This window comes from Pteropus alecto, unplaced genomic scaffold, assembly GCF_000325575.1.
Source record: "Pteropus alecto unplaced genomic scaffold, ASM32557v1 scaffold52, whole genome shotgun sequence".
NCBI classification, from domain to species: domain Eukaryota; kingdom Metazoa; phylum Chordata; class Mammalia; order Chiroptera; family Pteropodidae; genus Pteropus; species Pteropus alecto.
The window spans coordinates 4,728,723-4,752,468 of NW_006433941.1; the positions used below are offsets into that span (position 1 = coordinate 4,728,723).

At 42.2% G+C, this 23,746-nt stretch overlaps 2 protein-coding genes and 1 non-coding gene across 8 annotated transcripts in view; 2 read left to right on the forward strand and 1 right to left on the reverse strand.

The window, feature by feature from the left end:
* SMCR8 (Smith-Magenis syndrome chromosome region, candidate 8) overlaps positions 1 to 3,504 on the reverse strand; it is an 11,736-nt gene extending 8,232 nt beyond the window's left edge. Inside the window, exon 1 of the mRNA XM_006908437.3 lies at positions 662 to 3,504. Coding sequence (XP_006908499.1) covers positions 662 to 3,021 — 2,360 coding nt within the window. The 5' untranslated portion in view covers positions 3,022 to 3,504. The remainder of the gene's footprint in view (positions 1 to 661) is intronic.
* Positions 3,505 to 3,990: 486 nt separating this feature from the next.
* TOP3A (DNA topoisomerase III alpha) overlaps positions 3,991 to 23,746 on the forward strand; it is a 28,310-nt gene continuing 8,554 nt past the window's right edge. For 2 of the 6 annotated variants that reach the window (XM_006908435.3, XM_025044369.1), the window contains exons 1-13: positions 3,991 to 4,209; positions 10,922 to 10,981; positions 12,167 to 12,240; positions 13,045 to 13,120; positions 13,830 to 13,938; positions 14,995 to 15,138; positions 15,275 to 15,445; positions 15,713 to 15,813; positions 17,529 to 17,603; positions 18,860 to 18,942; positions 19,868 to 20,075; positions 21,546 to 21,731; positions 21,923 to 22,052. In XM_006908435.3, coding sequence (XP_006908497.1) covers positions 4,030 to 4,209; positions 10,922 to 10,981; positions 12,167 to 12,240; positions 13,045 to 13,120; positions 13,830 to 13,938; positions 14,995 to 15,138; positions 15,275 to 15,445; positions 15,713 to 15,813; positions 17,529 to 17,603; positions 18,860 to 18,942; positions 19,868 to 20,075; positions 21,546 to 21,731; positions 21,923 to 22,052 — 1,597 coding nt within the window. In that variant the 5' untranslated portion in view covers positions 3,991 to 4,029. The other 4 variants (XM_015586641.2, XM_015586642.2, XM_025044370.1 and 1 more) reach the window with 4 other exon arrangements.
* Positions 22,440 to 22,558, forward strand: LOC112477068. The gene has a single exon (XR_003045317.1). It is a non-coding gene; the product is annotated as a 5S ribosomal RNA (ribosomal RNA).

The following is a 23,746-nucleotide window of genomic DNA, read 5'->3' on the forward strand; positions in this document are numbered from 1 at the left end:
GAATCTACTAAAGCACAAGTGAGTAACAGGGGGAAATGAAATAGAAAGCATTCAAAGAGAGGGAGAAGAACTTGGCTTTTGCATTTCCTTATTAAGACAGTCTTCAAGGGCAAACAGAACAGTGGAGTGAAAGCCACTGGAGCCCTCTGATGTTCCTCTCATTAGTGATGGCTTCCCTCTCCTATCACCACCACAGCCCTTTTTTAGAAGCAGATCTCTCCTCAGTCATTTACACCGTGGTGTGAATTTGAGAATCAACAAGATCCTGAGATCTGTAAGTCCAGTCTTTCCCAAAGCCTGCCGTATACCAAAGTTCATGTCTTACCCCAGGCTAACCAAATCGGAATCTCTGGAGGTGGGGCCCAGGAATTGAGATTTTAAAAATTCTCTCAAACAATTCTGACATAGCAAGGTACGGATCAGAGTTAGCAACCACTTAGGAACTACAACCCCCTCGTGTGACAAATAAGCAAAAAGAAGGCCAATGAAGGGGAATAAGTTGCCAAAAGTAACAGTGAGTTGGTGCTGGGCCCAGTCGGAAAGCCATGCCTCCTGATTCTGAGTCCACCACACCAATTTGTTAACCTCACCCAAGGCTATGTACATTTGAAGCCCCGTCTCTAACCAGACAGGCCCTTCCCCACCATCTGTAACCAATTACCTCTGCAGGCCAATGAGCTTCCACTTCTGAAAATCCATAATGTGCAAAGGGGAGGAGACCCAGTGCTTCACGGGTTTGGCACAGCGACTGTAGTTGGGGACGAAGATGGACAATGCTGTCACAAGCTTCCTGACTATGGCCTCGTCCTCCCCCAGAACCACGAGTGTCCTCCCGCTGAGCAGGGAATAGATGGCTGGGTGGGCAAAAGGGTACTGGCGGATGAATTTTAAGGCATTCTGGCCAGCCCTCTTTTTATGCCTCTCGGAAGAGGGGCCGGCAGGATAAGCAGAAGAGGGAGTCCTGTCTGAGCTGGTGGAGGCTACACTGCTCACAAAGCTGGTGGTGTCTGAGTAGTTGTCCAGACTGGTCCTACTGACGTCCCGGCTAGCCAGCAGGTGCCTAGGGTCCAGCTCATAAACAGGGAAGCCTTCAGAAACGTTGTCTCGGGAAGAAGGGTTGACGTTTTCTACTGCAAAATCCACATGGAACTCCTGGTCCTTCTGCTTGTAGCGCTGAGGGGGTATGCTCACTACCCCATCTTCGTCAGAGTGTGTGTGGATTGGACTGGAGAGCGGCACCCGCAGACTGTCACTCTCCTTACCAATGCAGCAGGAGTCTGTCTGTGATAAGGTGTTTTCTAAACTGCCCTCTTCTGCTTCACCTAGCTCTGGTGGGCTGATGCTTGCTTGAAAGTGGATGGCTCCCTCACTATCATCTGCATATGATTCTTCTTCATTAATGGCACTTGGGTAGCTGGCCTTAAAGTCATCAGGGATGAGTGCCTCAGAGGGGCAGGTGCTGAGGACTTCAATACTGTCCTCACTGATGGTCCTGTGGCTGACCGCTTTGCTCCGGACCACCTGGGGGCTCAAAGACACCGTGAGGCTGGCCTGGCTATCAGACTTAGACAGCAAAGAGGTGGACTTTTCTGTGCCTAGAACCTCAATGCTTTCACCACTGCTGATACTCCCTTTCATATCCATATCCAGGTAGTCCAAGTTTTCCTGGGGCTCAAAACTGCTCAATTCTGTCACCTCCACTTCCTTATACTCCTCATCTCCAAGTTCCTGATCCATCTTGATCAGCACAGACTCCACACTGGACTTGTAAGAGCCAACGCTAATTAACACTTGAGGAATCGGACATTCTTCTAGAGACCTGGAAGGTGGCCTGTGTTGACTGGGCTTAGGACGTACACTTTCTTGTTTTTCTACCACCCTATCATCAACCTCCACAAAGTCTTCAAAGAGAAAGTTCGTTATGTGCTGTTGCTTCAGTAGTGCTCTGTCAATCTGGCTGGTAAGGAGATAGCACAGGTCCCCTCTGAACATGTGCTCAATGTGGCTGAGCTGAGCCAGGGTCTGGGTGAAATACTCAGTGTCACAGAGCTCTTCCAAGGTCTTCAACTTCTTGTCAAAACACTTGGTGGACTTTGCTTTGATGAGTTTTGGGGTGTAGGTGGGTCTGCAGGTGTAAAGGTCTGTGTTGGTATACTCATCAGGGTTAGAGGTAGTGGCTGCCTGGTCAGGCTGATCCTGGGTGTGCTCCATCTCCCCAGAACACAAATCGAACCCCTTCAACTTCCGATGAGGGTATGAGCGGATCTGCTTCAGCAGGTCTTGGTGTTCAATGATGGATTTCTCTACACTAGCCAGTTCATTGGCTTTCTCAATTGCCTGAGATGAGTAAAAGCCTTTGTCATTGGCTTTCTTCTGGATCTCTGTTTCAGTGTGCAGCACTGTCCTGGTGTAATCCAAGTCTTTCAGTTTTTTTTCAAGTTCTCCAGCAAAGGCCTTCCTGTTGCCTGTCTTCAAGCACTCAGAAGCTTTGGAAAACTCAGCTGAAAGCTCCTGGAACTGCTGCATAATTTTGTGCTGGTCGGCGGAGATATAAGCCATGCAAAATGGCCTCACGAAGCCACGGGCCTCCAGGTCGTACAGGGTAAGGTGGTGCACATATGCAAAGGCTCCCTCTTTGGAATCTCCCAGCACCACCTTGGAGTCCTCCACGAAGTTCAGCTTGGGGTAAGCAGAGCCAGGGGGATGGCCCACAAAGGAAGCCTGGTAATCCACAGACATGATCCGCAAGGAGAAGTAATTGAGATCAAAAGTACCGAAAACTTTGGTGTCATTGGGGATAGTCAGCAAGGGCTGGGGTCCCACTTGCTCTGAGAACTCGGAAATAAGGATGAAGTCCCGAGAGAACTTGGCTCCGGACAGTTTGGACCACGGGTTAGCTCCTTGGCTTGCGAAGGGGAAGAGTGGCACCGAGTACTCCTCCGGCAGAGCCGGCTCATTGTAAGGCTCCTCCTCGTACTCGTCCTCTTTGGTGAAGGCCACCACGTCAGGGGCGCTGATCATATTTACAGATATATGGAGAGAACATTTGAGAAGAAATGGCAAAGAATGGTGGGGTAATCAAGGAGGGGAAGCCAAGCCTCGGGAAGAGAAAGCAAATTCCTTGCAGTCTTCTTTGCGCTCTCAGGGATAGAAGGCTGCCACTCACAATCCAGAGAACTCGAACTCCTGCAGCCCCTCAAAGGTGTAGCTCTGCCAAGATCCTCGGAGGCCTCATGAACTCCGCAGGTCCAGAAGATCGGGGAGGCCCTATGCCCTCCTCCTTCTCCTTCGGCGAGCGCTGCCAACGCAGAAGACTGCAGCGAGGTCACCAGGACTCCCCTGAACCCACCGTGACAGCAACAGCCCCGGTCCTGAACGGATGCCTAACACCAGGCTACGGGCCGCTGCAGGGATCAGCCAAGCATTGCCGTCCCTACGACCCGAGGGCGGAAACCGTCGCGACTCCTTGGACGCCACAAACCGGGGGCAGCTACGGCAGCGCCGCCATCTTGGCATCACATGACTCGCAGTGTCGGCGCCGCGTGACGCGAAAGCGTCTGCGTTGACTTCCCAGCAGGAAAGAACAGGATTGTGAATAGGAAGAGGTTTGGGCGGGACTGTCGAGAAGCCTCTCCCAAGGACGAATCGAATAACCAACCCACAGTCGGGAAGGAAAGGAAGTGAGGCCGCGGAGCGGAAACGTGCTGGGCGAGGGATCTGCGTACGCGAGGCAGTGTGGGAGTTGTAGTTCGCGGTCCCGTGGACTCGCTCCTGGCGGAACGTGAGGCGGCTGTGGCGGGACACCCAAGTGCGGGATTCTGTGCAGACGCTGCGGCGGTGAGCAGGAGACCCTGCTGTTGCGGTTCCGAAGCCTGGCGGGCTGGTGGGACGAGACGGGAAGGCGGGCGGCGTCTCCGGCAGCTCCTGGAAGCTCTGGTTCTCTTGGGGTGACCGTCGGGTGGCCCTCACCTCTGGCTTCCCCAGCATGCGCGGGCAGCCAGGTAGCGGCTGCGGGCGTGGGGCCTAGGGATGATCTTACCGGTCTCTCGCTGCGTGCTCCGGTGGCTGCATCGTCCCGGAGGCCGGACCTTTTCCTCCTCCGCCATGGAGGTGGCCTTCCGAGGCGTGCGGAAAGTCCTCTGTGTGGCCGAGAAAAACGACGCGGCCAAGGGAATCGCCGATCTGCTGTCCAACGGTCGCATGAGGCGGGTAAGGAGACGCATTTCCGATCAGCTCTGCTTGATGAGGGAGGCCCACCGAGCGGGACAGCGTTGTGTGCGCCGGAAATACTGATGAAAACGACTTCTCCCGCTTCTGGGTCTTTACTGTCTCTCCCGTACCATTGCAGTGGCTTCCTGCTTTTTCTTCGGACTGATGAGCATTTTAAAATGTAGTTAAGACAATTCACTCATTTACTTGAAAACTTTGGATCCTCAATGACCGCAGGAACGGTTGCCTAACTTGTCTTAATTTTTGGAACCACCTGGGGCACTGGCTATTCTGTGGTCCTGGGGTGAGACTGAGGAAATATGTATTTTAACATTTTTCCATCATGTTTGCAAAACTTGGTTAAGTTGGGAACCACTGACCAAACTCCCTTAACTTGACATTCAAGTCGTAACATCATTCCCAGCTAACTTAGCCTCCCTGTCTTCTGCCACACTCCATGTGTTCTGCAGCCCCACTGACTTTACAGTCTGTAAGGGCATACTGACAGATCAACGCTGTGTAAGGTTTGGGGATTAGAGGCGATGTCAGCCCTTCTTTTAACTCCTACAAACCAATTCGGAGAGACAGGCAAGTAAGAGATATGATGTATTCTAGACACACCAGGCGTGGAAAGGGGAAGGTGAGGAAAGGTTTCAGACATGAGGTGACAACGGAGGCTTTAAGAGCTGTTCGGGAAAATCTCTCAAAGAACAAAAGTGGATCCTGAAGTGGTTTTTTGAAGAACATTTCCAAGAGCATGGGGTGGAAGTTCCTGCTCAACTTCCAGGATCCTTAGACCTCTGTTTCCAGAATGTAACTAGTGGGAGCAGGAGCCAAGATTGTGTGGTTGCTAGCTAAGAGTTTCACTTCTTTCCAGTGCAGAGTCCTGGTGACCAGCCCCAAGGTTTGCCTACGTCTAGCGCTCTGGGCTTCTTTATAATGGCCCATCTACACCTAACTAACTTAGTTCTGTATCCTTCAGGGCTCTGTTTAAATGTCTCTTCTGCAAGGAACCTTTTCCTCACATTCTTGCCCTAACTGGGTCAGGAATACTTTATGATATGCTGCCATGGTACCCTATTCTATTGAGAAGGCACCTACCAATTACAGTTAAATAATGACTGTGCAGTTATTCATTTGACGTCCCTCACCACCAATCCTTGAACTCGAAGCTCCAAAGGAAAGGGACTATGTCTTTTGTTTATTGTGGTATTCCTAGTGCCTAATATAATGTTTGGAATATAGGGGACTTTCACTAAATGTTTGTTGGAGGAATGAATGATCTGAGTCTTGAAAGTTTTACCAGGAAGTGGAAACAGTATATATGAAGAACAAGCCAGTGGCTTGAAACGGCTTGGCATGTTCAAAAACTGAGAAGTTAGGAATGTGAGAAGATGGGAAGAGGAAACAGTGAGTTAAGCAAAAGAGACAGTTGAAGGCAGATCATAAGGGTATTAGAGAGCCATTTATTTTATGCACAGGTGTTAAAAGTACACATAAAATTTGCCATTTAAACTATTTTGAAGTATACAATTTAGTAGCATTTAGTATATTTACATTGTTGTGCAACCACTACCTCTGTCTAGTTTCAGATCTTTATCACACCAAAAGGAAACCCCATAGCCATTAACCAAATACTCCCTCTTTCTCACTTCTGCCTGCCCCTGGCAACCACTAATCTGCTTTTCTGTCCCCAAGAATTTACTTATTCTGCATATTTCATATAAAAAGAATCATATAATACATGGTCTTTTGTGTCAGGCTTTTATGTAACATGATATTTTTGAAATCCATCCATGGCGTAGCATGTATTAGTGCTTTATTCCTTTTTATGGATGAACAACATCCCATTGTATAGATCACATTTTATTTATTCATTCATTAGTTGGTAAACATTCGAGTTGGTTCCACCTTTGGCTATTGTGAATAGAGCTGCTATAAACATTCATGTACAGGTTTTTGTATGAATACCTGTTTTCAGTTCTTTGGGGTAAATTCCTAGAAGTGTAATTGCTGGGTCGTAAGTTAACTCTTATGTTCTACTTTTTGAAGAACTGCCAAACTGTTTTCCACAGTGGCTGAAACATTTTACATCCTCACCAGCAATGTTTCCAATTTCTCTACATCCTTACCAACTCTTGTTATTTTTTCATATTTTTGATTATCATCATCCTAGTGGGTGTGAAATATCTTGTTTTGATTTTTTTTCCCCAAATTACTAATGATGCTGAGCTTATTCATGTTCTTATTGGCCAGTGTGTATCTTCTTTGGAGAAATGTCTCTGGGTCTTTTGCTCGTTTTCGAATTGAGTCGTTTGTCTTTTTGTTGTTGAATTGTAAGAGTTCAGGATACTAGATCCTTGTTAGATATATGATTTGCAAATATTTTATCCCATTCCATGGGTTGTCTTTTCACTTTCTTGATGATGTTCTTTGATGCATAAAAGGTTTTCATTTTGATGAAGTCCAGTTTATCTTTTATTCTTTTGTGGATTATGCTTTTATTGTCATATCTAAGAAATCACTGCCAAATCCAAGGTCATGAAGATTTGCTCCTATGTTTTCTTCTAAGAGTTTTAGCTCTTATGTATAGGTCATTGATCCATTTTGAATTAATTTTTCTACAGAGTGTAAAGTAAGACTCCAACTTCATTCTTTTACATGTGGATATCCAGTTTTTCCCAGCATCATTTGTTGAAAAGGCTGTCCTTTTCCCCTTGGATGGTCTCAGCACCCTTGTCAAAAATCAGTTGACTGTAGATGTTTGGGTTTATTTCTGAACTCTCAATTCTATTCCATTGTTCTGTATATTTGTTCCTATGCCAGTACCACACAGTTTTGATTATCATAGCTTGGTAAGAAGTTTTGAAATTGGGCAGTGTGAGTCTTCCAACTTTGTTCTTCTCTTTCAAGATTATCTTCGCTATTTGGGGCCTCTTGCAAGTCTATATGAATTTTACTGTCACCTTTTCCATTTCTTCAAAAAAGACTATTGGGATTTTCATAAGGATTGCATTGAATCTGTAGATCACTTTGGGAAGTATTACCATCTTAATATTGTCTTCCCATCTGAACATGGGTCATCTTTCCATTTTTTTAGGTCTTTAATTTCTTTCAGCAATGTGTTTTCATTGTGCTTTTGGATGCTGTTATAAATGGAATTGTTTTCTTAATTGTTTTCAGATTGTTCATTACTACCGGTTTTTGTGTGTTGATCTTATATAATATGTACTGTAACTTTGCTGTATTTGTTTATTAGTACTAATTGTTTATGACTTCTTTAGGATTTCTATCTATAAGATCATGTTGTCTGTGACTAGAGATAGTCCTACTTCTTCCTTTCTGATTTGGATGTTTTTCCTTCTTTTTCTTGCCTAATTGCTCTGGCTGGAATCTAATAATCTTGGATAGCAGTGATGAAAATGAATATCCTTGTCTTGTTCCTGATCTTAAAGCTTTCAGTTTTCTACCATTGAGTATGATGTTAGCTGTGGGGTTTTTGTAAATGCCTTTTATCAAAAAGGGTGTTGAATTTTTATTAAATACTTTTTCTGCATCAATTGAATTGAGCAATGTAGATTTTAAGTGCAGGAGTACTGGGGTCCTATTTGTGTTTTATAAAATCTCTCTTGCAGCAGAAAATTTGAAGAGTGAAGAGCTAGAGTCAAGGAGGCATCTGTTGGAGTTCCCTGTGTGAGAGATCAGAGACCTGAACTCTAGAGACCCTTGGAACAGTTTGAGTAGGAGCAGAGGAAATGGGAAGGAAGAGAATGATAGAAACCATCAGAGTTTAAAAGATTAAAGTTCACCATGCTTTACAAACGTTGGTCCTTCTTGGAATGATAATTTTCTTCTTTTCTCCTGATGAGCTTTTCCTCTTTTAAAAGAGAAACAAAAAACAACCTAACTGTAACCTCTTTTGTAAAGTCTTTCCTAAGTGTCCTCTCCATCCAATTCATGCTGTTTCCAGATGATTTTCATCTCTCTTGATAATAACAGTCCTCATGGATCAAGTTATCTAGTTGTTTTGTTCATCTCTCCCATGATGTGTCACATCCCTAAGAATAGTGACAGATCCTATTCATTCATTTATCCCTCAGAGCCTGCTACATGAAAGTCCCATGGTAAATGTGCATATAGATTCTGATGGAGGTGCTAAGGCATGCAGACACACACCTCAGAATTAAACAATGGTCTTTGCAGCTTTATGATAGCAAAGGAGTTGAAATAACAAGAATTAGTAATGGAAATAGAATAGTTAAATTTTATGTTCTTATGATAGATTATTAGACATCTATTATGGAAAAGACTTTTAAATGTATGATATAAACATATATGAAAGAAATTCGAGAACTTTTCTATGTACACAATTTTTACATGGTTTTATTTTTATATTCAGAAGGAGAAATCTTAAAAAAGAATCCTGCTAAAGATTTAATGGCAACAATGTGATCAATTTCTATTGCATGCATAAAGAAAATGGGACTTAGGGTTTTTTGGTTTTTTTTTAATAGAATGGATAGCACTGCAAAAGAGATCACAGAAGCTACATTCTTGGTCTGTATACTAGGCTTTTTTCTTTCTCTAGGCTCCAAAATGCCGCTGTAATTTGGAAACAGCCCAAAACACCTGAGCACCTCACCCAAGAGTGGAAATCACAGTTGTGCACTATCCTCAAATGGAAATTACAGGAAGGAAAGTTTGAAACATCAGGAAAAACTTTTTAAATCTTCATGACTATCCATTGATAGAGGAGGCTGCCAAGGAGAGCCCTGGACCTGAGGTTGCACACGTTATTAAACGAATCACTTACCTGGAGAGGATCAGAACGGTGGTTTTCAGATTGTGTTCCCAAGAGACCCAAGCGACAATGGATATGCATCTTGGGAGCCACTTGGGGCTGGACTGGGGAAAGATTGAGTTAGCAGGACACAGCCTTATTTCAGCAGGGTACCTCAGCCTTGTTACGTGTCAGGGTCCATATAAGATTTTGTTTGGGAATGCCTCAATGCTTTCTTAAGAAGTAGGGAAAAAAAAGAGAAACCATTGATTAGACAATTTCTGTTCTCTATTACAGTAGTCTCCTCTTTTTGGAGGTTTTACTTTTCGTGGTCTCAGTTACCTGTGGTCAGCCGCAGTCTGAAAATATTAAATGGAAAATTCCAGAAATAAACAATTCATACGGTTTAAATTGCATGCCTTTCTGAGTAGTATGATGAAATTTCGCAATGTCCCCCTCTATCCCACCTGGGACGTGAATCATCCCTTTATCCAGCATATCCACGCTGTGTAGGCTACCCACCCTTAGTAACCATCTCACTTATCAGATAGACTGTTGTGGTATCACAGTGCTTGTGTTCAAGTAACCCTTATTTGCTTAATAATGACCCCCAAAGTGCAGTAGTAGTGATGCTGGCAGTTTAGGTATGCCAGAGAAGCCATAAAGTACTTCTTTTAAATGAAAAGGTACGTATGCATAGAAAACAGTATGTATAGAGTTCAGTCTTATCAGAGGTTTCAGGGATCCACTGGGGGTCTTGGAATGTATTCTCCAGGATAAGGGGGGACTACTGTACTAAAAGAGCTTATCTAGTCATTGGAGTTTATGGAGGGGGGTTTTCTTGGCAACATCAGAGCAGTGAACTCTATCAGATACTAAAATGAATTCCCTCTTTAAATTTGCCATTATCCCTCAAAGAACCACGTTCATTGTTCCACACAGAAAAATGGTATTTGTGATCTTTCTTGGCCCCAGTGTTTCCCCAGTTACCAGTTTGCCTTTCTCTTGTCTTCTGCACAATGTTGGTGTGAAACTCAAATTCATAACTACAGTTGCCCCTTGAACAACATGGTTTGAACTGCAGGGGTCCACACATGGGTGGATTTTTTTCAGTAAATATATACAGTACTATAAATATATTTTCCTTACAATTTTCTTAATTTTTCTCTAGTTTATATATATTACATGAAATATAGTATATAATACATGTAACATACAAAATACGTGTTAATCGACTGTTGTCAATAAGGCTTCTGGTCAACAGTAGTATGCTACTAGTAGTTAAGTTTGGGGGGAGTCAAAAGTTATACGCAGATTTTTTACTGCTTGGGGGTTCAATTCCCCAACCCTTGCATTGTTCAGAGCTCAACTGTACTTTTAACCCCTTTGTGAAGAAGGTGGGATCTACTTAAGGTTTTATTCATCTATAAGTGCAGCTGAAGAAGCGCTGTGTAGACTGGATTCCAGTCATAAGGGACCTTAAAGATAACTTTATTCAAGAATAAATTGAGGTTCAGAAAAGTGAGTGACTTGTCCATGGTCACCAGTTTATTGGTACAGTCGTACAACCAGGAAGTGGTAGAAATGTGTGAGGAGGAAGGAGAAAATCAAGAAAGTTATGCCCTAATCCTGTCTCTGCTATTAATTTGTCATGCAACCTCAGACAAGTCTTTTTCTCATCTATAAAAAATGTTGTATTAGCTGATCTCAGGGTTACCTTCCAGCACAAAAACTCCATGGACACGGTCAATATATGCTTATAACTGTTTTGAGGGACCACTTAATAAATGTTATTAGTAATTTAGCCTATTTTTTATAGGAAATACTGTTGCATTTTTAATATTCCCACTTAGCAGTGTTTTGCTTGATCTTTATGCTAAGGAATCTTTTTTATGTAATTTATGTTTTTTTTATTTTTGTTTTGTTTTATAGAGGGAAGGACTTTCTAAATTCAATAAGATCTATGAATTTGATTATCATCTATATGGCCAGGTAGGTGCTACAGTATTTGCATTATACAACTGAAGTGTGCTTTCAGATCCATATGCCATTTTGGTGTATATTTCTTGGGTTTTTTTGTTATGGCTAAAAAGAGCAGCTGTTTACTACAAGTACTCCCTAAATTGCTTATATTTTAGAATTATTTAATAAAGAAGAATTAGCTTGACCATTTTAGACTGTCACTGTATTTTAAGGATAACTGTTGTGACCTGGTCACAGGCAATCATTTTATAATTTATGAGGAAGTCCCTTTTTAGTGAATTATGGTCGCATCTTTATAACAAGAAAGAAGCTAATGTACTATAGTTTGAGGAAATTTTTAAATGCTACAAAAGACATCATGGTACTGGCATTAGAATGGTGATTGTATTACTATGACTTTAGGCTTCAAAGAGCTGTGTTTATGTTTGTTTCTTTCCAATCAACTGGTTTTTGTTTTGTTTTGTTTTTTTTATAACTTTTTTTAGAGTAATTTTAAGTTCATAGGAAAATTGAAGGGAAGTTTTGGCTTTCTCATCTGAAAGACAGTCCAGTATGACAGTTCCAAGCTCTACGTGAGGACTAAATGAGCTAACAAGTGGCGTAGCTCCTATAGCTCAGGGCTTGTTACATGTTAGGTCCAAGTAGATTGCCAGCTCCTTCAGAGCAGGGATTTTATATTTTATTTTTTTAAATTACTTATTGACTATTTACAAAAGAATGTATATACCTTGTGTAAAGTATGAAGGGTAATCCTAGAATGTTCCATTTGTTTTGTTGCTTTTACTTTTTTTCTTTTTTTAAAATTAAGTTTATTGGGGTAACAATTTCCACATACCCTCTGCCCCCACACATTCACAGCTTCTCCCCTTGGCAACATCCTTCACCACATTAGTACATTTGTTATAATTGATGAACCTATCTTAACACATAATCACCTAGAGTCTATAGTTTAGAGTTCACTCCATGTTGTATTTTCTATGAGTTTGGACAAATGTATATATAAATATATATCCATCATTTTAATATCATACAGAGTATTTCCACTACCTTAAAAATTCTCTGCGCTCCACCTATTCATTCTTCCCCCCTCCCCTGCAACCACTTTTTTTTTCTTTAATAGAAGTTTCTCCTTTTTATTTGAATGATGTGGTAAGATGTAATTGCTAAAAGACTAACTCGAATTTTGTTATTCAGAATGTTACCATGATAATGACTTCAGTTACTGGACATTTGCTGGCTCATGATTTCCAGATGCAGTTTCGTAAATGGTCAGTACTGTTTCTGGGGGAGGGATTTTCAGATTATTACAATAAATTATAAAATATTACAGGAATTTTGAGGCATGTCGGTCTTACTATATAACTTATAATACTAAGATGACTGCCTGAGTCAGTTTAAGCTGCTATGATAAAATACCACAGACTGGTTGTTTTGTAAAAACAAATTTATTTCTCCCAGTTCTGGAGGCTGGATATAGGAGATCAGCATGTCAGTGTGGTTGGGTGAGGGCCTTCTTCCGGTTGCAGACTATTGACCTCTCACTGCATCCTCACCTGGTAGAAGGTCTACAGAGCTTTATGGGGTCTCTTTTATAAGTACACTAATCTCATTTGTGAGGTTCTATCCATGACCTAATCACCTCCCACAGGCCCCACCTTCTAACACCATCACTTTGGTGTTAAGATTCTAACGTGTGAATTCTGGGGGGACACAGCCATAGTGACCATAGCAGTGACTTAGGATTAATTGATTCATTGTGAATTTTTACCATATGTTTAGAATAAACAGCCACTTTTAGTTATGGCCAGAACGTTTTCGTGTAGTCATTGGATTGTGTTTATCCTATTGCAGACATGTATGAGAGAGTTCTAGAACTTCTTAGCAGCTTCTGTTAATCATCATGGGAAGTGAAAAGTGCGTCGTGCAGAGGATCAGAGCCCTGCTTTTAATCCTCTGGCATTTTCTGTTGTGGATCCATCCATGAATAATCTGGACCGACTGTGAAATTTTTCTCATTAAAGTGGAGGACTTGTGCTGAGGTGGGATTTTTTGTGTTTTCATTTCTTTTCTAGGCAAAGCTGCAATCCCCTTGTCCTCTTTGAAGCAGAAATTGAAAAGTACTGCCCAGAGAACTTTGTTGACATCAAGGTAGGATCTTTTAAAAGGCATATGACCCTGGAATTGAACAATCACAAAATAATTGAACTGAGTAATTTCTGTATTTTGAATGCATTAGAATTTAGAGATAAGATTTTCTACCAAACTAATCATCGTGATTTAAAAATTTTTTCCCATCCATTGTATAAATGAGGCCATTTAAACTATGTGGCCAAGGGACTGAATAAGCGTTTTTAGGAATAGTAGTTGTTTAAATTCTGAGAATTAATTCTGGTTCCCACCTCTCTCCTAGTTACAATGAAGAGACTACAAAGTACACATGGTCATTTGACAATAAATTGTGAGTTCTCAAGCAGTCAGGGCACCTATAGTTAGTTCACTGCTAATTGGGAAACTTTTGGATGAAACTCAATTAGGAGTTCATTTTTTTTTTAATCAGAATCACTAGAGTCATATGTTAGAGCTGAGTTTTAGGTCTCTTCATGCTTATGCAGTTGTATTAAACCCTCAGTCTTCTAGAAACTCTTTAATGGGTCTGTCATTCTAAGCTGGAGGATTATACTAGTTTTCTTCACCATCCTTAGAACCGATAGGGATGGTTTTCTCTGGTCTCTTTCTCACCAAGTTGGCTTATTCTAAGAACATTGTTAGTGTTACCGTCAGATCTGTTTAATGTAGAGGTGTAAATTAATTGCTCTGTGGGTTATGCTCTCACTGCTTTCCCCACTGGGAACTTCAGAAAACTCTGGAACGAGAGACTCAGCAGTGCCAGGCCCTGGTAATCTGGACCGACTGTGACAGAGAAGGTGAAAATATCGGGTTTGAGATTATCCATGTATGCAAGGCTGGTAAGCAATGCTGCTTCTGAGTTTCTGTACTTCGGTACCACATAAATAGATGATATGTGTGCATGTGTGTGTGAGTGGCTTTGCCTGAGTTCCTCCCCATTTACTCTTCCTTCTGAATCTACATAACAGTCTGACTGGCTGAATGTCTTGGAGCAAGTCACTGAACCCTTGGGAGCTTTGGCTTCCTCATCTGAAAAGTAAAGCCAGTCTGACAGTTCCAAAGGCTGTGTGAGGGCGTAGATCCTGTAGCTCAGGGCTTATTATATGTTATGTCCAAGTAGATTGCCATCTCCTTCAAAGCAAGGACTTTGTATTTTTTTTTAATCGTATATTGAATATTTACAAAAGAATGTATATACCCTATGTAAAGTATGAAGGATAATTCTAGAATGTTGAATTTGTTTTGTTTTTTGTTTTTACTTTTTCTTTAAATTTGTTGGGATAACATTGGTAATAACATTATTTGTTATCAGTAATTTTCAGGTGTGCAAGATTCTATTTGTTTATCTCTTATATTCTTTGTACAGTGCCTAAACATTAATAATTGTCGAAGTGAACTTAAACAACTCTTAACAGGGTTAATGATTTCAGATAACTTAGAGGAAGTGATGTGCAGGCCTTTAAACAGTGTGTGTGCGTGTGGGGGTGCTGTTTTCCCTAAGTGTTTTTGTGTTTGAAGCTATAATTCCTGGGACTTAAATACATTAATTTTCAGGACAGTGTATATGTCCTATGTTGTTTTCATGACAGGACAGGAAATTTCTTCATAAGACCTTTTAATTCTTTTCCCTAAAAGTCTAAGAAAGCAAGTGAAATTAAAGTCTGAAAATGCTCACCGATAGAGTTTTAGTTAATAGCTAAATTTGCTCTGCCGTTATTTCTGACAACACTTGAGTTTGGCGGTTATAGTGAAGTTTCCCACTTAGCATGTTATTTAACCTAATCATTAAAGTGGACACCTTATAGCTTCTTGAACTGGTTTACTTTTTGTTCAAGGTAGTTAAAGATGAGAGGGGAGTGTGACTTAATTTTGACCTTGGTGACTCTGTTACACAGTAAAGCCCACTCTTCAGGTGTTGAGAGCACGTTTTTCTGAGATCACCCCCCGAGCTGTGAGGATGGCCTGTGAAAATCTGACCGAGCCTGATCAGAGAGTGAGTGATGCTGTGGACGTGAGGCAGGAGCTGGACCTCAGGATTGGTGAGGAGCTGCATGAACTCCTTTGATGGCCCACATGGCCATAGGGTATTGGGCATGTGTAAATATGTGCAGCTATTTCTTACCTTGCAGTCCATCATTTGCTTATTTCTTCTTTTCTTCCATCCTCACCTTCCAGGAGCTGCATTCACTAGGTTCCAGACCCTGAGGCTTCAGAAGATTTTTCCTGAGGTGTTGGCAGAGCAGCTGATCAGTTATGGCAGCTGTCAGTTCCCAACACTGGGGTTTGTGGTGGAGAGGTTTAAAGCCATTCAGTCTTTTGTGCCAGAAATCTTTCACAAAATTAAAGGTAGGGCTGCGGAAATTGATTATGATATGTAACCTAAGGGCCCAGGAATAACCAAGGGCACCATGGAACATCACTGGCTCTAATGAAACGTGTGATTATTTTTCAGTCTTGCTGCCCTTTACATCCTACCCCATTACAATATTCAGAATCCACAGTGATCTTCTCTATTTTATAATCCTTTGACTTTCACTGTAATACTTCTGTGGTTATCTATCATATCGTGTGGATCTCTGAGTCATGGACTTCCTGTTTGTATTTCCCCGACAGTAACTCACGACCACAGAGATGGCATTGTAGAATTTAATTGGAAAAGACATCGTCTCTTTAACCACACAGCTTGTCTTGTCCTTTATCAGCTGTGCATGGAGGTAAGTAATATTTTTAAATCTTAATGACCTAGGAAAACTGTAATTTTCCAAGCCACTCTATCTCTGTTGGCAGAGGCGATTCTGTCCCATTTTCCCACTGAACTGTAGCTTTCAGTTTGTATCTCAGGACATTACTTTTTGGGGACTAGTTAAGAGTAGAACCCCATAAAAACAGCACTAAAGGAAAGGATCTATGGAACTTCTAGGTAAAAGCAGAAATTTAAAGAAGTGTATAGCTGAAATCCCTCCCTGAAGCAGTGTATTATCATCAGCAATTTATAAGGATCAGCTAGACAAGTCTAGTTCATAGCTTCCTAAAGCTAGAAGGAGTTTGGACAGCATCTGGTCTAACTCCTTTTGCCATTGACCAGGTGAAGTCTAGACAGAGAAAAGTTACAAATAACTGAACATGTTTATTTTATACAACATTACATGACTGGAAGTAAAACTAGGGTAAATGAACAGAGAATGGCCTAAGAGAGTCAGTAGAGGCCTCTTCCAGGCATGGTGGTCATGAAAGACATCTCAGAGCTGACATTTGAGTAAAGGCCAGAGTGATTAGTAGGAAGCAACTACAGGGGGACCTGGGAAACGCATGTGTCAGTGGAGAGAGAACAGCACATGCAAAGGACCATGACTAGTCAGTGGCCAAGTGTCATCCCTCAGACTGCTTGTCCACTTTGTGAGGCTGCTTCCTGTCAGTCAGCTTCTTTTAACCCAGAGGCTGCACACAGTGGAACCTAAATAAAACTCGGTGCTTTCTAGGTTTGATGAGTCAGTTGTGCTCCTGGCTGTAGCCCACTGGCAGGTTTAGTATTGATTTGCTAAGGTGGGATAATGACTATTGAGCACCTGCTACATGCCAGACACTATTTTTACATGTGATTTTCTTTAATCCTAATAGTGCCTATGTGGGTGGTGATGCTCTCCCAATTTTACAGATGAGGAAGCCAGAGAGAGTGAAGGAACTGTGTACAGACACAGTGGAGCTAATAAGGGACAGAGTAAGGACTAGGTCCCAGTGTGGCTGACTTCAGCTCCCACAGACCACGCTGCCTCCCAGGAGTAACCCTGTCTGTGTGCTACTTCACCCTTTGAACCTGAAGGCCACATAGCCACCTGACATGTCTATAACACTGCACATTTATCTGTTCAGTAAGAAAGACCTGCTCTTTTTTTTTTTCTTTACTTTACTAGGATGTGGCATCAAAAATATGGCAGGTGGGACACATTGAACTCCTTGTCAAGAATACCTGGTCCCAGTCTATTTGGAGAGAGAAATTTGGATTTTGATATATAAATATTCTCATTAATAAATCACTTAAGCTGAGTTGTTTGTACATTTGCAATCTTTTAAAGTATGAAATTGGTCTTAAGATTAAAGTTCTCCAGCTTATATAATTTCTATTTATAACTCTGTATTACAAGAATTTTTTTTAAAATGTAAGATAGGAAACTATGCTTAGAAGACACATAGACTCCAGAAAGGCATCTTAGGACTTATAAAATTGCCCCTCAAAGTCTTGGTTTGAGTGAGAAGGTGGTGATGGTGTCCACCACACTGTGGGCTACATTACGTGGTCCACTCTAACAGGCTGGAATAGGGGGTCTCTGCTGGTGGTGTGACCTGGAACGATGAGGAGGGGCTATCGCATGAAAGCTGGGGAAGATGCACCAGCAGGTTAAACTGGCCTCTGCTTTTCTTGGCTTTCTAGGATCCAACGGCGACTGTGGTTGAGGTCAGTTCTAAGGCAAAGAGCAAGTGGAGGCCTCAAGCTTTGGACACTGTGGTATGTTCTGGAGGGGTTGCACCAGCCCCTGACTTCCTATTTTTGGTACCAGGGTTCTATTGTAGACGTTGGCCTAGTGACAGGAAGCATCTCCCTTCACAGGGACACACAGGAAAGTGCTTGGGAAAAACAGAAACGCCAGGAACCCCAAAACATGGGCCTGCTTGGTCTCAGTGCTTTTTTTTTTAAGTTAATGAATGTGATAAAGCTGCTTAATGTGGGGTTTGGGAAACAAAAAGAGGAAAATAAATCACCCATCACCTTGACATCCTTATATAATCACCGATATAATCTTGGTGTCTTTTTTTTCCTATTTCATATGCTTATTTTTTACATTATTATCATTGAAATTGTTTTTTTGCATCCAAGCATTTTTTTGTTTCTTCATAATCTGTGTAAACATCATTTTACGTATCTACTTTATGAGCCTCCCCTAGAACAGGGCTTCTCAAATTTTTTGACCCCAAGAAGAGCCACCCCCATGGGACATGTCTGAGTAAAGAGGGGTGTCCCTTCCCAGTCATCTCTTTGCAGGAAAATTCAGGGTATAATTCTTGTCAGGGCTAACTCTAGAGGTTGAACATGCAGAATGTGTAGGTTCAGAAATATGCAGAGAGTGGTGGGCAGTGCAATCTTTACCTTGAGTGTGACATGTGTCCGTTCACACACGTGCGCACAGAGGGATGACAGGAAAATTAAAGATTCGTCTAGTAGGTATGGGTATTTTATTCTTTGCTGGTTAAGTATGTTTGACATGTAGACAACAGTATTGTCATCAAGGGGAAAAGACAGCTGGTTATCTCCTAGGAGGCCTGGAAGAATGATACTTGTCATCCAGGGGAATTTTTGGGGGCTCAGATGGTGTTCCTGAAGTGTGATTCTCAGACTGCCTGTGTTGGAATCGGTATATTAGATGCTTACTTAAAAGTACAGAAGATCTCGCCTGTGTCTGAAGCACTTTGTCTTCCATAGGGAGAGAAAGGGGATTCGGGAGCCTGCCCTTCTCTGTCAGAATCCCTAGTGCTCAGGGCCTGGCAGTCTGCTTGCTTCTGCACATCAGAGTCTGAGAACCACTGGACTAGGATCTGGCTCTGCCTGACAGGCCTAGAAATCTTTCTTCAGCATAGTCTTTCTCCCTCTGTGTTGACAACAGCTGGAGTGACTGGGGCCAGACAGTTCTGAAGATGTGTCATGTGGTTGTGTGATGCCCTCTCACACATTATATACCCTAATGTGCCTGTTGACACATTTAACAGGAGCTTGAGAAGCTGGCTTCTCGAAAGTTGAAAATAAATGCTAAGGAAACCATGAGGATTGCCGAAAAGCTCTACACTCAGGGGTAAATATTCCACATTTGGGAATGGAATTTGATGTATCTTTATCAGCATGAAATATTTTAGAAATAGAGCTTACGGGGAGACACAGACCGTCTAGATGTCACCTAAACTCTGAAGTAAAAGAATTTTGACACTGATTTCTCTCTTCTGATAATGGAAAAGGCATTTCAAAATCTTTCCTAAAACAAGCACCCATAGAGTAAACAAGACTCCTTAGCAGCTCCACCTGGGGCTCTGGCAGGTGACAGGCAGCACTTTTAGGAGTTGTTTGCCTGTTGTAAATAATCTTGCCTCAAGAGTCGTGAGCACCCCAGTGACAGTGTGATCCACACAGACCAGTGTGGCAGCCACATGCCACAATTGACTATTGTGTACTGGAAATCTGGATTGTCTGAATTAGAATGGGCTCTAAGTGTGAAATATGTACTAGGTTTTGAAGACTTACATGAGAAAAAGAATGCAAACAATCTCAATGTTTAAGTGGATAATAGAAAGTTTTAAATTATATATAGGGTCCACTTTATAGTTTACTGAGCAGCACTGTTGTTTCTTTAAGAAGCACACTGTTGCAGATGTCAGAGCCATGTTGCTCATCCTGGGCTCACTGTCAGACTGACGCTAGAGTGGGCCAGGGATGTGCCCCAGGACATACAGCTGCTGGCAAAGCTGAGCTATAGTAAGTTGCCCTATGCTGTGCTGCCCTTTTATTTATCCTTTGGCTTCTTTGTGTGTCCTAGCAAGACACACAAAGCTTCTCCCCTCTTTGCAGGGCACATCTCAGAACTTTTCTCAACATAGGTAACCAAGGTTGCCTTCAGTTGAGTTGGCTAGGTCAGACAGGTTATTGCAGGTGTCACCAGGTATATTCAATCTAATTCAGTTGTTTATAGAACAATTTCTTACTCTGTTTGTTTGCCTTTGTTTTAGGTACATCAGCTATCCAAGAACTGAAACAAATATTTTCCCCAGAGACTTAAACTTGACAGCACTAGTGGAGCAGCAGATCCCAGATCCACGCTGGGGGGCCTTTGCCCAGAGCATTCTAGAGCGCGGTGTCCCCACCCCCCGCAACGGGAACAAGTCTGACCAAGCTCACCCTCCCATCCACCCCACCAAATACACAAGCAGCTTACAGGTTGGTTTCCCTGACTCTCCTATCTGCTGGAACCCAGAGGGAGGTGAGGGGTCAGTAGTAGGATTTGAATTTACTCTGTGGGCTCTTGTAGGAACTAAGTGATTTTGAAATATCTCTTTCATTTCAGAAAAGAGATGTCAGTGTCAATCTTTCTCTCTGGCTTCTATGAAAGACCCTAATGGTGGGCTCTGCTCTCTACTTAGACCCATCCATTTCCCCACTCTCTGTCAGCTCCCTCTCCTGCTTCACTGATCCCGCCACACCCAAACTAGGCAGTTCACCTTCCTTGTTCCCTTACACAGCCCCCACACCTACATAGAACCACCTGGCCTTCTTGGTCTTTTGTCAGCTGGAAGAATCCTATTCATCCTGAGACTGGATCGGTTTCCATCACTTTCCCAAAACTTTCACATCACCCTCCTGTCATATACCAGTCATGGTAGGGCTCTCTCACACACCTGTGCTTGAGCATGTCCCACATCCCAGTCATTTTCTCAGCTGAGGAGTAAGCTCAGCGAGGCCCAAGCCAGTAAGGCTTGTTTGACATCTGCAGGCTTATTACAAATCTAAGTAATTGTGTTTTTTTTTTTTTTAATAGCACATTTTTTTTTCTGATAGTAAAAGTAGTACATGTTCATTTTAGACAATTTAGAAAATACACGACTGTAGGGAAGAAAAAAATTGCCTATGATCTCACCTCCTACTGAGAACCACCTTTTTCCTATGCATGTATTAATATTCTTACAATAAAATTTTAACTTGGATTTATAAACTATTTTTCCATTTTATATCATGAGTATTTCCCCATATGCTGAAATATTTTAAGTATGATATTTAATGATTGCATAGATGTACCATAATGTATTTTGCCAAATCTGTTTTTGAAGGATTAAGTTGTTTCTAACTTTTTCATACATGCTATATCAAAGTTAACACTCATATATATAAATATTAGTGTGGATCTCTTATTATTTCCTTGAAATACATTCTTAGAAGGAAAATTAGTGGATACGAGTATGGACATCTTATGAGCTTTTGATAGATTGAGCCTCACCAAATGCTTGATTACCGAAGTATTAGAAAATCACCATCAACCCTGTGTGCATGACGTTGGTCTGAGGCTACTGGATGCATCTTTACTGTATGTCTCTTATGCACAAGGGGCATCTTATGCTTTCATCCTATTTTCTGCTTAAGTTGGGTTTACGTCAAAAGAATCATTTCCCAGTCTTGAAGGCAAGATGACTCTTTTGCTTATCTTTGCCTAATTAGAGTTATAAAGTTTTATCAGCCTAACCCCATAAACTCACAGTAGATTTGCCTGGCACTCTGCGTTAGTGTAGGGGGCTACAGGAGTGCACAACTTTAGGCTGAAGGGTAGCCTAAACCAGGTTACACTACCAATGATGCTGAGATCCTTGAGTGGTAATATTCTGGAGGGATTTTCAGACTCTTTTCTTTTCTTCATAGGGAGAGGAACAGCGACTATATGAGTTTATTGTTCGCCATTTCCTAGCTTGCTGCTCTCAGGATGCTCAGGGGCAGGAGACCACTGTGGAGATTGACATTGCTCAGGAACGCTTTGTAGCCCATGGCCTCGTGATTCTGGCCCGAAACTATCTGGATGTGTACCCATATGATCGCTGGAGTGACAAGGTGATAAATCATAGGTCCAATAAGAGGGCAGAATCCATGTCTCACCCCATGGGCCTCAGAGGGGAAGACAATCATATTCCTGACTCTAGTGCCATTGTATGGGGCCAGGCATGTTCTCTGAACTAGGAGTTGTCTTTTGCCTAAGTGCCATGGCAGAGTGATTTGACAGATGCTTCTGCTGCTCTCTGTAGACCCTCCCTGTCTATGAGAGAGGCTCCCGCTTTCAACCCAGCACTGTGGAGATGGTGGACGGGGAGACCAGTCCACCTCAGCTGCTCACCGAAGCCGACCTCATTGCTCTCATGGAAAAGCATGGCATTGGTCAGTAGCTCATTGTTATGGTAATTAGTAGCTCTTGATCACAACTCTAATGTAGGTGTTATATTCTTGACCTCACTTTATAGCTGAAGTGACGCTTAGAGAAGTTAACAACTTGACCTAAAGTCACAAAGTATCTGAGTTATTAAAACCTAGATCAAAATAAAATAACTCTGCAGTCAGTGCTCTTCACTCCAGCTCTTCATCATCCATGTACAGGCATATCTCAGAGATACTGCTTGCTGGCTTGGTTCCAGGCCAATAAGAGTCTCATGAATTTTTTGGTTTTCCAATACATATAAAAGTTGTTTACACCAAACTGTAGTGTTTTAAGCGTATAATAGCATTATGTCTGAAAAACAGTGTACATACCTTAGTTAAAAAATACTTGCCTATGGCCATGCCACCCTGAACACACCCAATCTCGTCTGATCTTGAAGGCTAAGCAGGGTCGGGCCTGGTTAGTACTTGGATGGGAGACTACCTAGGAATACCAGGTGCTGTAGGCCTTAAAAGAAAAAATACTTGCTAAAAAATGCTTACCATCATCTGAGCCTCTAGAGAGTTGTAATGTTTTTACTGGTAGAGGGTTTCGCTTTGATGTTGATGAAAACACAATATCTGCAAAGCACAATAAAATGAGCTATGCCTGTAAAGACAGGCATCTCCCATAACCCACCTGGGAGCAGGTGCTATCAATAGACTCGGTATTTTGGGCCTACACAGAGGTATGTTGTTTTCTTTTGAATAAGGTACCAACATTTAAAACTTGAGAGATGCCACATAAAAATCTCTCTCTCAATCTTTTAAACTATCATGAGGTCTGGTGGCCTGAGCCTTCTATCCCACATTGACAGTTGTTTAGATTTGAGTAGCAGCCATCGCCTCTAGATGTCATTCTCCATTGCTCACACTGGGCTTCCTTCACCTACTCATTACATGCCAGGCCCCTGTGGGGTCTCAGTTTGCCATCCTGCTATTAGCCATGGGTGGCCATATTCTTAGATTTTTGTTGAAGCATTTCCTATAATTGTTTAAGAATTAAAAATTAGGTTAAAAACAAAATTAGGCCAGAATTGTTTTCCCCACTAAGTCCTATAGCCCAAGCTTTACAGCTTGCTCCCTTGTGATGAACCTGCTGCCCCTCGTCCTTTTTCACCACAACTCTGAGGATTGTATCTGGCAAGCCTAGTCCAGAAGGGCCAGTGCTTGATGGAGAGGGAAGTGGGTGAAGGGGGAGGATGTGTTATAGAAGCAAGTTGTTTCCTCTGGGCGAAGCTGCCTCACTACAAAGTGAGTTTTATAGTTCTGTGACTTAAATAGATGTGCTCCCACCTGGAGTCCAATGGCCATCACTGGAGTATCCAGAAAGCCCATATATTTAGGCAGAATTACAGATAGTTTTCTCACCGTGATTTATCCATTAAAAATATATGAGGCCTAGGCCCTAGGGACACAAAGAGGAGTAAGGCTTAATCCTTCCCTTCAAGGGCTTGTCTAGCAGGAGAGACAAACCAAACCAACACGTTAGATACAATGTGATGGGTTCTACAGGTAACAGGCAGAGACCTTAAAACCTCATAGTAAGAATTCCCAGTGAATACAGGCAAGCCCAGAAGTGCAGTCAGGGCCTAAGGAAGGACAAAGGGACAGGAAAGCACATGCTGCTGGGACTGGGGTGGCTGGGTGGGGGGTTG